The sequence below is a fragment of the Camelus ferus genome, chromosome 3, assembly GCF_009834535.1.
Source record: "Camelus ferus isolate YT-003-E chromosome 3, BCGSAC_Cfer_1.0, whole genome shotgun sequence".
NCBI classification, from domain to species: Eukaryota; Metazoa; Chordata; class Mammalia; order Artiodactyla; family Camelidae; genus Camelus; species Camelus ferus.
In genome coordinates, this window is record NC_045698.1 from 22,601,755 (window position 1) to 22,616,766 (window position 15,012).

The following is a 15,012-nucleotide window of genomic DNA, read 5'->3' on the forward strand; positions in this document are numbered from 1 at the left end:
GCAGGCTCACTTCCCTGAGAGCCTGAGCAGTTACCACGCTGCCGCTGACCACGGCTAAACTCTCCTAACTATACACTGCCCTGGCAGTCGGTCCAAGCAACAGTCAAGTCAGAGAGCAGCACCTGAAGCTGGGCGCAGACATGCTGTAAGAGGAGAACCATCTCCGTCTGGACTCCACCTTCCAGACCACAGATACGGGGCAGCCTGGGGCCTGGCCTTGAAGGACTCTGCTATTTACTCATCATGCAAATCAGTTCTCAGCCACTATACGTGTTCATTTCACTGGCCGAGAACCCTCAAGAACCCCTGGGAACCCTCAAGAGTAATTCAGACTAAGCATCTATTATCCGCAAAAATATATGTCTAACTCAGATGCATAAACATGTAATTTGCCGGAGGTTTCACTATGTCCACTTTCACACGTCCCATGTCATTCACCTTGACAACAACTGTAAGGAATTTTCATCCCCACTTTGCAGATAAAGCCAATGGAGCTCCAGGAGGTTAAATAATGTGCCCAGGCGCCTGCAGCTAAGTAGATGGTGAAGCCAGAGCTCACTCTCAGGAGTCTGGACACCAAACTCAGTACTTCTGATTCTGTAAAAGCTTTACTAAGACACGATTCACATACCATACAATTTAAAGTGCACCGATTTAAAGTGTACAAAGCAATGGTGTTTAATATGTTCACAGAATTATACAACCACTAACAGAATCCATTTTAGAACATTTTCATGACCCCCAAAAGAAACTCTGTACCAATTAGCAGTCACTCCCCACTTTAAAACCAACCCCTCTGTCCACCCTCAGCCCCAGGCAAGCAATCTTAAATGCTTTTCCTATTACAAAATAATACCATCAAGTGTTCCTTCAACTGCAAAAAGTCCCAGGACAGGGAATGGGGCAACAACCTTTGGCAGTGTGCTCACCCTAACAGCTAAGCAGTACTCACTCATGTGTCCCTTCTAAATCCTTTCCCTCACATTAGATCTGTTTCCCTTATCTCAGAGGTTTTTTAAGGGAGAAAGTAACTGCTCACTAAGACCCAAACTAAAGCCCTCACCTGTTTTGACAGTTCATCATTTATTGAGTGCAGTGAAACGATTCCTCGGGCTTCTCAGCAAGGATCATTCTTGCCAGGCACTCCCCAGGCCTTTAAATAATACAAACACTTAATCAGATTCTCCCTAGTAAGAAACTCAAGCCAGAGAGGAAACGGTAAGGCCCACGTAGCAGTATCAGTCTCAGAGCCCACAGGTCTGACCTCCCGAAGCAGCTGGCTTGCTTCCAGCCAACAGGGTCCGCTCACTCACTGCTCGTTCGCTGGAACAGGCGCTGCCGGAGGAAGTCAAGGGCAGCCGGAGACACACCCCGGGGAACAGCTGGGCTTCAGGCACCCATGCAGGTCGCTGGTTTACCTCTCCGGTTTACCAAACTAAGCACCAACGGTGACAGCGAAAAGGAGTATTTTTAGGCAAAGCACCTCATGCCAGAGCCGACTCTTGGGACACAAAGACCAAGAGCAGAGTCAGCGACCACACTGAGGTTCCTCACGCAGTTCTCAACCTCAACTCTCCCAAACCTCCCTGCAGGAGAAATAAAAATGACCTCTGAGTGACACTCTCCTGGCTGCCTTCTGAGGCCCTCTCCAGGGACGGCCCCAGGCCATGTCTAGCAGGCCACCCTGAGCGCCACAAGGCCACACTGCAGCCCTGCCCTCAGGCGCTCACAGTTCTGCTGGGGAGATAAGAGCTACATACAGACACAGAGCAATTACACACAAAGGAGTAGAGAATAAACGCTCAACAGCATCACCAAAAACCCAGAGCTACAGATGGCCTGTACAACGGGACAAGAGAGGAGGATGCCAGTTCCAGGAAAGATCTGAGAAGCAGAGGCTGAAGTAATAGGAGCCTTGGTCCTGCCCCGGCTGCTGTGTTTCAGACGGTACCTCTCACACCCTCTTGCCTCTGGCCTTTCTCTGTTTTGGGGTTTCCTCTATGATTTCATTTGAAACAGCAGTTCTCAGCAGGGGCTGAAGGAAGAGATCAGACTTAACTGAGAAGAATGCAGGTTCCTACAGCAGGTACCCACCCCTCCCCGCCCCAGGTGTGGCTGAGTCTCTACAGCTGGACTTGGGACAGTGTGTTTTGAAAGTTTCTCAAAGAACCATGGTGTTTAAAAACAAAAACAAAAAACAGTTCCTTGCATAAAATGTATTTTAAAACCCTTACCTAATCCAAGTCTACAAATCAGGAAATGAGACCCAAAGAGGTAACGGGGCTCCCTCAAGGACACTCAGAAAAGATGGCCAGAGCCCAGGGCCCCAAGTCCGAGCTACTGCTCTTTCAACAAGCCAGAAGCAGGTAGAGTCTGCGGTGGGCCTGGGGAGTGTGTTAAGACTTGGACCAGTGGAAAGGGCCAGGAGCATGGAGGACTCCTAAATAGGAAAATTACACATGTCCTGTCTGTGATGCCCAGGGAACAGGGGTGCAGAAGGGAGCAGCAGCAGGTGGAGACCAGTTAAGCAGTTGTGGTCGGTGGTCCCGGCATGAGAGGAAAGGTTAGCAGGAAGAAAGGCAACAGAAATGAAGACAGAGCACCACAGAGGCTCCCCACAGAGGACACCCTGGGGACTGTGACTGGTCTGGACAACACGTGATGGGAAGGCTGACTTAAAAGGAGGGAAGTGGCGCTGAACTGGAGGTATAAGCCCAGGACCTAACACGCTGCCCAAACCCCAGGTCCTCCTGGAAGCCCTGGAGACAAGGGAAGACACTGTTATAGGAGGACAGAGCGGAAATCCATCAAAACACTCACTGAAAAATAAAACTGTGTCAGAGGGCAGATGGAAAAGGCACCAACTGTGGTTACAGCAGGGTCCAACAAGAGGGATGGCACCCCTGGCTCTCCACAAGCCTCTGAGTGTGCAAGGGGAGACCGACGCTGGAAGGGAACGCAGGTCAAGTCTCCGCATCAGGACCTGCCCTGGTGGCCCAAGGAATGAACACATGAAGAGCACACACAGCTGCAGCTCCCAGCGTGAACAGCAGCAGCAACCATGGCAGTCAGCACCTCGTTACTGTCACCTGCCAAGGTGAACCGTGTTAGCAACTTTCCACGGGTGGCCTTACTCAAGACTAACAAAACTCTTACTGGCTTTTACTCCCATTTCACAGATTGGGAAACTGAGACTCAGAGAAATCACACACCCAGCCTAAATCCATACAACAGGCAGGAAAGCTCTAAGTCCAAAGCCACGCTCTGAACCCCCCACATTACATTTTAATTCCAGTAGCACTGGAATGTTACAAGTGCTAGAAGAGAGATGGCAGGTGGCAGTCATGGTGCTGTCGGAGTCTATCATTTAAGCTAACTGATGTGACCAACTGCAGCTGCAGAAACATATGGTGCTGCCTCCTGTGCCTCCCCTCCCGGTGCCCCCCAGGACTGCTGTGTAAACACCAGGTCAGTCGAGGGGCTAAGAGCCTTGGGGCAGGAGCTTTCCCCTGGTCTTGGAGCAAGAGGGAAGAGGGGCAAATGAGAAGCTCCCTACAGGCTCACCAAGAGCCAGACTGACCTCAGGGTAAAGCAGCACCCACAGAACGGAGGAAACGCTCCGCACCTCCCAGCAGCTTCCCTGGATTTGACTCTTCAGGACTTGCCTCACTTGCACCCGCACATACCTTATTATATAAAGGATGAGGACAGACGCTCCGACCACCTGGTCTCAGCCCACCTACGAGCCTTTTGAGCTGTCTCTGTTGTCTGCCCACTGCATCCTCCTCCTCCTCCCCACAGCAGAGCCCACTTCAATGCTGCCCTTTCCAAGTCCCACGCAGCCGCAGGTGCCGCAGTGGGTTCCCCGCCAGCCCGAGAGCATCGCACGGCAACCCTCCTCCGCCACCATCAACAGGCAGCGCCTACCTCCGCGCGTCACGCCATCTGCCGACTTGCCATCTCTCCAGCAGAATGTGAGCCTCCTGAGCGCACAGACTGCTTTTCCTTTTCATTTCTAATTCTGACACAGTGCTTAGCAAATGAGAGTTACACACCCAGTGATTCTCCCACTTCACGTTACGGTCAGGAATAGCAGCATCTAGCAGGTGTTGAGCACCTGTCACGTGCCAGGTCCTGAGCTGGGGAGACATGGCATTTCTTCTCAGGTGCAAAATGAGCCTGCTGGGAAGATGGGCATCCAGTGCCACAGGTGAGATAAAGTCACGCTGGGAAGTGCATCTCAAGGGGTTAAAGCAAAACAGGAATTCAATTTCATGTCTAGAGAAAAGGCAGGAACACAGTGAGATTTTTTATCCAAAAAACAGTTCACTCCCTTCAAAGATATTCCCAGGAATCTTAAAAAAACTCTCCTCACTAAAACAAAAGCAAAAAGCCCAGCAGCTCAGGACTAGTGCCTGAAACTGGGATTGGCAATGTGTTACAAGGGAAAGGCAGACTTCAAACTATTCACCACTGTGGCCAGGACTTCCATACACAAGCCCTGCTTTCATGGCTGAATCCCCTCTCTTCCCCAAAGCACACAAGTGATGGCTTAGACGCCACCTCTGAAAGGCTGCCCACTAGGCAGGTCAACAAGGAATGTCGAAGGGGCACAGGAGGCAAAAGCATTTACATATAAAATCAAAACAGCCCAGTCTGGCAGCTGCCTTTGAAATAGGTAAAGAGAATTACTACTCCCAGAGGTAATATGATTTCACTTACTAATATCTTAAGTAAATCACCGATCAGATGTGATAAGTGGACAAAACCTGGCCTATGATGGAGATTCAGAAACGAGGGAAGGGGAAAAATAAGTCCACAGAATGAATCCAGCAAAATGTCAAAGGCCAAATGTTAACAATGAAAAAAGTCCACTACAAAATGTTCTCATTAGGTTGGAATTTTAAACTGAACAAAATCATTTTCAAATGTATAAAGAAACAAAGAAAAGAGGAAAGGAAACTTTCAGAGATAGTGAAAAATACTCTAAGAGTTACCACCCAGTGAACTTTCCTGGCGTGACACCATGGCAACAACCACAACAACTAAATAGTCCACTTTCATTAATACTCCAGCCGGGAGAGACTTCAGGACTCTAGGATTAATGAGTAAGTCATTTCTGAGACCATCCGAGTGGCTTCTGAATCACAGTAGCAAGGACAGCCCACACCCACTGAAGGCTACCCACGCGCCACGTGCTCCGCAAAGGGCTGTGCGCGCACAGCCACAGGTGATGTTCACACACGTTCACGTACATCTATCAGCTAGACGGGTATTATTAGTCCCATCTTTCAGGCAGAAATACGACTGAGGCCTAGTGCACTGGCCTCGCGCACAGCTAGCAAGGGAGGGCGATGAAGTGCCTGCTTGCCTCGGAGTGGGACGCTCCAGGTGTGCAGATGGGACCAGAGCGAGGGGAGGCCCGGAGCCCTTCAAGCGCTCGGGACAGCTGTGCTCCCTCCTGAAGTCCCTCTCTGTTTCTCCTGCCCCTCTTCCTCCTTTCAGAACAACACTAGGTAAGAGGTGAGAAGAGTTATTCCAGCTCAATCCTAGCTGCTAATCTGTCTCAAGAGGTTCATCTTAAATGACTTATTAAACTGCAAACCCACTCAAAAAGGGCACATGTGAACTGAGATAAGAAACCTGATGACAAACTGAGGAAAGCTTCCTGCTGGAGAAATAACTGTTTCTGCCCTGCTGACAGCAATCAGCGGTGTCACCTTCAAACACGAAAGCCATGGGGCAGGCTCTAAATTTTCATACGTACTACCATGGCCACCATATGATATACACATACAAAGCCTACACATACTAAAAAGTGGAAATAATTGCTTTGGTTAGGGTAGAATAATTAAGGGTAATTTTATTTTTCTCACTCCCAAAGTCTACAACTTTATTACATTGTCTTTATCATAAAAATAAGGTAAACATCTTTTACAGGGATTAAAAAAATTTTTTTGACCCCTAAAAATCGAGTTCTCTCTAAAGCACGCTGTGACACAGAATGGTTTAATGTGGAAGTAGTCAAAGAACAGCAAACATTCTGTGGAGGATGTTCAGAGAAGGATCCAGAGCTCTAAATTTCTAAGCTTGGGTTCCCCACAGCCTAAGACTTTGACAGCAGCCCTGGTTTTAACTTCAGAGACGGAAGTAGGGTGCAGAGGAGACGGGGCTGTCCGGTGGCAGCTGTCTGATGGGCTGCAGGAAGTGTTGCTTGACAACAGCCTCATGATATCTTCTGATGCTCTATCTGAAGAAGCTGCGCAGTGCTGGACAGGACCCAGGGAGATGCCGCAGGAAGCACATGCAGGAGAGAAAAAGCGGAAGCTCTAGACAGATCATCAGCCTAAAGCCACAATTAAGAAAGTGGTCATTTTAGGAAGAACTTTTAATGTCCCATAATGTCCTGTTTAATCACCGTCAATGACCTCGAAGCTCAAGGAGAAAATTCTGCCATAAAAATTTATTTTGGAATGGAGAAAAAGTTATAGAGACTTCAAGTAATGGATCTAGATTTTGCTTTAAAAGGTTATTTCTTATTGCAAGGAGAAGGAAGGAGGGCTGTTTGGGGATAAGCCAATCTCTTCTTGTCATCCACCCATCAAAGCCCTGAAAGTCAGAGTCCAATACCACAGTGCTCCATCAAAAAATAAGCTCCATTAATTCACCGGTTTTGGATCCCCGACATCTAGAACAGCACCTGGTACTAGCAGGTGCTGAATAACTATCTGTCAAACAAATTAACTGTATAAGCAGTTTCTGGGACACGGAAGAGCTAATAAGTATCAGTAAATTCTCATTTTTTTAAATTAAAATTTGATACATACTTGCAGTCATATCTTCTCCCCACCAAAAGAAACAGCCTTGAATGAGGACTAGGCAACTGAATGGCTCTTAAATTTGGATTTTGGGGCCATTCTCAACCTTCATGACTCTTCTTACCTTTTCCCCTCAACATCTACACAAAACCTTCCCTGAGCTCCTGCAGGTCTGGCTTAGCCACAGGCAGTGCTCTCCTTAGGAGACAGCTGTGCATTAACACTGTAGCCCTGGGCAGCACACGGAACCCTGCAGGGCCACATCTACATAAGAGAGGAAGAATACAGTGGTGGAGTGGATCACCTTTAAATTCTCTCCCAAATCTAAAAAATCCAAAACTAAGTAATTAATAACTATTACTAGTACATTCAAGTCAAACACTGATCTAAACTCTACTAGAAAGAACATCTTAATCATATGTGGAATACACACAAATACGGACAAGTACAGCTGACTCTAAAAGCTGAATTTCTCCTAGTCTCGGTTTCAGAGAACAACACAGCAGCACCCTGAAGCTTTTATTCAGCTTCCTTATCACAACGGAACCGGCTCTTATTAAATCAGAACTCCCTCTCAGGATCACCTGATGGTCCTCTGTGTACAAGCTGCCAGGTACAGATACTAAGCATTTCTAACCACTATCAATTCTCAAAGCAGTGCTCACAATTTCAACTGAGCAGAGAACTGGTAGTCTTAAAGAATCAGAACTGTCATTCGGCACCAGAGAAGGTGACTAACTAGAAAACCATTTAAAAACCACAACACTTTCTTGGGCTCTTTGTGCTACCTAACATCTCCCCATCACACTGTGTGTTTCTATTGAGGAAAAAGGGTCTAATTTAAAACTACATTATAGGTTAACAATTGACATGGAAAGACTTATACAAAATACATTTCTGGTGAAAAAGCATATTACAAAATAATACAATGAGCAATATTAATCCCATTTTGGTAAAAAAAAAAAACCTACTCACATATCTGATAGGATATACTCCAAATTAACATAAGCTTATAATTTTTCCTTAAAAAATTTGCTTGCTTAATTATATTATCTAATTTTTCTACAATGAACACTTATGGCTTCTGAAATAATTCAAACAGGTATTTTATTCAACAAGAGAAGTGGATCTGGCACCCAAACTATAACCAAACGCTTCCCTGAAGCAGAGCTCAGCATCCAGGGTTCCCTGCACTAAGGCGCCCACATCCTTTGCACCTTGAGCCTGAGTGCTAAGCTGGGATGGGGGTGCTGAGATGTGTTCAGGTACCAGCCATCAGGTATTACCAAGACAGGCCCAGATCTCTCCCTCCTGTTCACCTCAGCTTCCAGAGCCACTGGCTTCTCATTTAAGCTCTTTCCTAATTTGCAAGCCTCTGGGCAGAGTTTACAAAACATGACCAAAGGTCCCAAATTATAGTTCAAGATTTTAACTTTCACATTCACTGATTTAGAAGAATCAGTGACAGAAGGGCCCAAGTTATTGTGGCACAGATCCAATTTTAACAGATGAAGTTAACTCCTACCCTTCATTTTAGGGTATCCAATGTCAATCCTTTCTGATCACGAGGGGGAAAAAAAAGCTATCATGTTTAAAGGCATCATCTTCAAATACTTTATCCAGTTAAGCCTTCTGTTTTTAACAGAAAGTCCTGATTCTTGATAACCTCTCGGGCATACAGAACGCAGCTACTGTTGAACCTTCCCAGATCTGATCAGACAAGAACAAGTTCATGACCAGCACAGGTATCATAAGGCACTTCACACAGAAAAGGCATGAAGGTTGTTCTGGCAGCTCAGTGATCTACCAGCAAAAAGGTGTCTAAGAAATTGGGATTTCCCAGCTCCCAAAGCAAAGTGCACACAAAGAAGTAAGTGACAGGAAAACATACAGAAAAGGTAGTAAAGATAAAGGCAATATGAAGGAAAGGAATAGAATGACAGTCTTCAGAAAGGTGTTCTGAAGGACTCCTATTACATGAGTCAGGAGAAGTTTACCAGACCGAGTGCTCTCAAAGGCTCAGAAACACAAAAGCTCCACCTCAAACATGTTCATTTGCATTTCTGATACTGTAATAGCTAGCAAAAGCTACATCGTCCTTAAAGACAAATTGCTTTCTCACCTCCTCATTTGCTTATCTTCTAAAAACTACCCACAATTTAGGTCAGAACTTTATTCTCTGTTACAAAATATTTTTAGAGACAGATTTCAACAAAGAAGCATAGTGTCTACAAAGCATTATTTTACTGCAAGAAAACAAAACTGCCAACTATAAGGATCTGAAAAATGTAACCACTTCAAGCTTATTTTGAGGCTGAACCACTCCCCTTCCCTAATTATCCCTCAAAGGAAATAAAGCAGGCGCTGTGCGCAAAGAAGGAAAAACATGTCTAATTACGACATGTGCGTTTGGTGGATAAAAAATTTGAACATTCTTGAACTCTGGCCACATTTCAGACCTTCCACTTGTAGTTTAATTTCACTGAAGAGGAGAGGTTAAAAGATCAGCTGTATTTCAACCTGGGTGCAATAAAAAAGACACAAAGAGAAACTGACCACACTACTCACCCTCAATACTATAAGGGAACCTGCTGAAAATTCAAGATGACCCTGACTCCTTATCAAGCATTTACAAGAGGAAATGGTTTTTATTTTAAAATCAGGACTAAAAACAAGACCTATTTCAAGAGGACTCTCCACAGGAGAAAAATGCACACATTTGAATTTAAAAACACATACGCAGACTTCAGGTTACAGGTGGTCTTACAGAAGCAGCCCTTGATCAAGACCTCTCAACCACAGCTCACCTGCCTTGGCTTTACAGAGGTGGGAAGATGGCTGAAGAGTTTGTTAGTGCCTCTGCACGCTGCACGCTGTTAAAATGCTGAGAGAGGAGCAGAAAAAAAAAAAAACCTTCAGAAATCCTAAATGAGAACGCATCTAAGCAGTTATTTGGATTGGGAGCTATTACTCAAGAAGCCCTCAGCTTGGCCTACAAGCTAACCTCTTTAACCTCCTCTCCTATGACTTTCCCCCTCACCGACAGGATTCTGCAAGACAGGCTTCCTCGATGCCCCTCCAACACTCCAGATTCTTCCCTCTACCTGCACTACTCTTCCTTCGGATCCCAAGCATCCTTCAAGTCTTTGCTGAAATTTTCAGCAAAGGAGGAAAAGGGGGTCTTTTCTTTTCCCATGATACTTTTAAACTTCTAATACACCAAATAATTTACTTATACACCTATTTTATCTACTGTGCACTTCTCTCTCCCTCAAAGCAGCTCCGGGAGAACAGGGATTTTTTTTTGTTCACTGATGTACACCCCAAACGTTCAGAATAGTGCCTGGCACAGAGTACGAGCGCAAAAAATATTTTCTAAACGAATGAATGAGCTTGACAGTGAAACTTCAGTTGTAAAGTAAGAGGGGGTGAAATGAAAGGGGAGGGGAAAGCTACAGAGGGGAATTTACAAGGGAGAGACAGAGACTGAGGCCAGGACCGACCCACAGTTGCTCCCCGCAGTGCTGATGGGAGGCAGGAGGCACTGCACGGTATCCCGCCAGCGACATCGAACAGCACTCTCAGGAGCAAGCTGCTGAGATAAGCAAGCTCTACAGACTCACTGAGAAATTCCAAGGGCAGGGCAGACCCGCTCCGACTGCAGGCTCTGGGGAGGTCCCCACGGGGGTCCAGACTCACCAGCCCCTCCCCTCCCGCGGTGCCCCACACCCCAGCTCCCCTCCACTGTAGCCAGGAGCGTGCCGGGCCGAAGTACCTTCCCCGCTCGGGCCCGTTCACCTGGTCGCCAGCGAGCCGGGCCCTGCACTAGGGCACCTGCCTGCCCGTGCCGCCAGGGCTGGCGTGGGGCCCAGCGTGCCCCTCCGGGCCTCACCCTGCCCTGCTCCCCTCCGGCACAAGGACAGGAAGCGCCCGCGGCCCTCCCGGCTGCGGGGAAGGGAAGGGGCTCCCGGCGCCCCTCGCCCCGGCGGCTCCAGCCCGACGCCCCGCCCGGGCGGCTCCCCCTCCCTCACCTCGGGACGCACGTACGACACGAAGGAGGGCTTGGGCGCCTTGGTGCCGCCGCCACCGCCGACTACCCCTTTACCCAGCATACCGCCGCCCTGGGAAGCTGCGACGCGCGGGAGCAGAGGCGGCCGCTCGCAGCGGCCACCAGCACTGGCGGCGGGGGCTCCGCCCATCCCCAGGGCCGCGGCTGCCGCGGCACCGCCCGCATCCGGCTCCGCCGCTGACACCGCTCGCCCCGCCCAGGCCCGTAGGCCCCGCCCAGACCCGTGGGCCCCCGCCCACTCCGCGCGCCGGCGCAAGGAGTCGGAAACCCTCAGCCGGAGGCCACGCCCCGTCCGTTAGCGACCGGCCTGTCTGATTGGCAGATACTCGCCTTCCTAGATAGGCTCCATTCCCCTTTCTTGCGGCAAAGCCCTCCCCACGCGTTCTCTGATTGGCCAGAAGGCTCTGCCCGCGGAGGGCCACGCCAAGCCCCTTCTGGAATGAATCTGGAGAGACGTTTCCTCTGGCCAATCCAAAGAGCTTTGTCTCCGGACTCCCCGGTGATTGGATAGCAAGAATGTCGCCGTCGTCCGGAGAGCCTGCGGTCGCTTAAGTTGTGAGCATTGGTTCACTGCAGTCGTTTTCCCCGCTTTCCTTGCTGTTTTGGAATAAAACTTACAGAGGTGTAGTGTATCGAATCTCGCCAAATGAGTTTCAAGTCTACATCAGTGATGTTCCGGCTTACTATTTTAAATACAGTCAAAAATGAGGCAAGCCAAGTGTTAACAGGCACTTAGGAATAGATTTGAATGTTTGATCGTAAAAGGCTTTGTCGCCCTCATTTTTTCCCAGACTTTTTGGTTTGTTTCTTTGTGTTTCTAACAGAATATCAGAAGCCCTTAAGAGAATTCTTTTACCCACTCTCCCAAAGTAGCGATAAAACCCCTCATTTTTAGTGAAGATTGCAAAGAAAATTCATTTAAATTCGACATTTGGCGCCAAGCTCTGTGTTAGACACAGATGAATAAGACAAGACCCAGCTCTCAAGAAATTCAGTATAATGGGGAAAAAATTATTATTTGCAGTTAATTTTTTTGGCATCAGCCACTGTCCTAAGCATTAATCTCATCAACGGGTAAGGCTCTTTACCCTCTTCATCTTCATGACATCCCCCCTCACACCTCCAAAACCACTCCAAAGAAACATAAAATCCAAGCGAAAACGTGCCTATGTTAGGTAGTTAGATGGAAATGAGCACTGGACAGGGGGAGAGGAAGGGGAAAGGAACAATCCAGAACGCAAGGAACCTGAGCTGTCAATTAACCAGAGCACAAGGAACCTGAGTTGTCAATCAATCAACCAATCACCCTGAAACCAGGATATAAAAATAGGAAAAAGGAGGGCGCCATTTTTCCTCTCTTGGATTGGCCTGCTCCCAATTCTCGGGAGTGCACCATCTTTCACTAATTTTTTTTTTTTTTTTTTTTACTTTGCTAATAAAAATCTTGCTTATATCACGCTTTTTGTGTCTCGTCAAAAATCTTTTTTTCAGGTGACTAAGAACCGAGGTAATTTTATTTTCCTTTTCCCGGTACACTTTTGTGAACATAGGTCAGGACAAGACCTGTGGCCTCATCTCCAACCAGATTGCCATCCTTAAGCCTATCCAGTCCAGCAGCGCGGGAGCCACCACTAAGCTGCATTATCCTGGGTTTCCAAGAAGAAGAGCAGAAGCAAGTAATTTGCTCAGGTCTCATAAGTCACTGATAGAATGGGGATTCCAACCCAGGTGTGTCTGATTCCAAAGCCCATGTTCTGAACATTTATTATATAAATTAGGAAGGAGTACAGTGAAAGGGTGGTCAGTTCTACTTGGGAAGGCCAGCACTCCTTAGGGAGGTGCTGGGAATGAAGTTAACTGTGGGGACAAATAATATCACTTTATATGTCACAGCAGTTTTTACTTTTCAAAGTGTAATGGCAGGGCAGATTTTTACAGTCTGAACACATTTTTTACTTTCTTATTTTTCAAAGGACTTTCAACTTTCCATGATCTTCCACCAGAGTCATTATATTAGCACGGGTGCCTGTGGCCAGGGCTTGCTTCTTGGACACACAACTAGTGCAATCGTGTAGGGCCTGCTCTTAGAAGGCCTTGGGGTTTGATACTCTGCACTTTTGGCCTTCAAATTCTGAATCATTTTATCTTTAAATTTGTGTTTTTTAAGTGAAATTTGATGGGACGATGGAGCAAGCCCAGGGGTCTTGGGGCCTCAGCTCCTGTGCAGTCCCACTTACTGTTGGGGGCCCACTGTGCCCTGGCCCTCCCCAGCCAAACCTAAGACTGCTGCTGACCTGTGTCAGGGCAGCAAAGTGGTCTCATTGCCAGAGGAAGAGAGTTGTGTTCCTTCGTGGCTGTCTACCCCGTGCCCCCATGGGTGCCTGGACACTGACAAGGAGATGGTCAGGGACAATCAATAGCCCCCAATCCCTTCCAGTGTCCCTAGATGTGGTCAGAAGCCATCCCTGCCCTAGTTGGCAGCTCCATGGCAACTGGCCAGGGCCTCTCAACTGCTGTGGATTGAATGTGTCCCGTATCCCTGCAGATACCGAATGTGTCCAGGCACAGGGGCTCCAATCCCATAGAGGTCGCCCCCTACACCCTGCCGTGGGAAGGGGAATTGACTTCCCTGTCCTGGGCCAGGACTACATCTTCTTTTTGCACTGGCGCTGACTATGCCCTTTATTATCGGTGTCCTTGGGCAAGTTACTTCATCTCTCTGTGCCTCTATTTCTACCTAGGATGAAAGTCAGAGCAATAATGATTATGTTACGGTGGCTGAGGTTGGTTATGAAGGTTAAACAAGGTAATCCAAGTGATGCCTGGTGGGCAGCAGGTACTAATTAGGTGCTGGCTGACCTTAGTACAGTCCCGCCGAGCAGGCATAACTTGCCCCTTTTCCAGGACTGTAGGAAGAGAAGCAGAGTGATTTCTTCCAATGGTCAGCTCTAAGACTTTGTTAAACAAAGAGGTTTTGTTTTCTTGTTGGTTTCTGTTTTTAATTTCTGGCCCAATCCTTGGACTAGAAATAATGGCTTTGATTTCTAATCCACCGCATCCAGTTTCCCACCCTTCAAAACATCCTGAGTTATATATAATAATTAATTTATCCAGCTCTTCAGCACCCATTTTGTGATCAAATGGGTTTGCAATTAGATGATTCTGGAAACTTGACACAACCACTGTATCCATACCCTCTCGGAAATCTATAATAACCAGCACATGGGAAACGTTTGTGAAGACTGAAAGGCTGGTAGCTTCCAGGACACTTTCGACTCTTTCAGTGATAAAAATGCACTTTCTTAAAGGAGCAGTAAGGGAATGAAGGCAGGGGATAAGCCAACACCTGTTTCCGTCTTGCTCTCCAGCTATCAGCCTATTTTCACTTGATTGTTAGGGTGTGGATCAAACCTCCTTGGGAGAGTCCCTCCCACCTGACTAAAAAATTCTTGTCATGCTGATGTCAAATAGTTCTCCATTTATTAATAAACACAAATGGTAGCCCCAGACTTTGAAATATTTTAATTTACACACAATATTTAAGGTCACTCCTTTCTCCTAATACTGCCCTAAGCTTCCTTGGAGAATTATAAATAGGAACAAATCTTAGCTCACATAGAAACGAGTGCCAACCAAAGGCAGTGCGGTTTCTTCCCACAGACAACTGAAGCCAACAGTGTCCTCCCAGGTAGGGGCAACGGTTTCCCTCTGGCAGGTAGTTAAAGCTGGATATTTGCATTTCCTCCTCTCTGGAGTCACTTGAAGCCGCCTACTTGTGTGTGTGTTCACCTTTATTTGACAGGTACCAGGCACATAGTAGGGATTCAGTAAATGATTGCAGCTGAGTGAAAGGGTATTGGATGAAAAACGTCCTGGGCAGCAATTGATTTGTAAGTGATGGAAGCAAGAATTCAGACCTTAGCACGTGGTGGGAGGGTAGGGCTCATTGGTAGAGTGTGTGCTTTGCATGCAAGAGGTCCTGGGTTCAATCCCCAGTACCTCCATTAGGGGAAAAAAACCCTCTAGCATCCAGGCTAGGGCCTGCCCTCTTCTTTCACTGAAAATAGAAAATCCTTAGCTTCCTGCAGCAACCATGGGTCTTCAAGCCCTCCTCCAAGGGTGGTG

The 15,012-nt window shown here is 47.4% G+C and overlaps 1 protein-coding gene across 1 annotated transcript in view; it reads right to left on the reverse strand.

Annotated features, from left to right (window-relative positions):
- Positions 1-11,056, reverse strand: part of MTMR12 (myotubularin related protein 12) — a 59,345-nt gene extending 48,289 nt beyond the window's left edge. Inside the window, exon 1 of the mRNA XM_032470634.1 lies at positions 10,850-11,056. Within this exon, the coding sequence (XP_032326525.1) occupies positions 10,850-11,017 (168 nt within the window). The 5' untranslated portion in view covers positions 11,018-11,056. The remainder of the gene's footprint in view (positions 1-10,849) is intronic.
- Between the last annotated feature and the right edge of the window lie 3,956 nt (positions 11,057-15,012).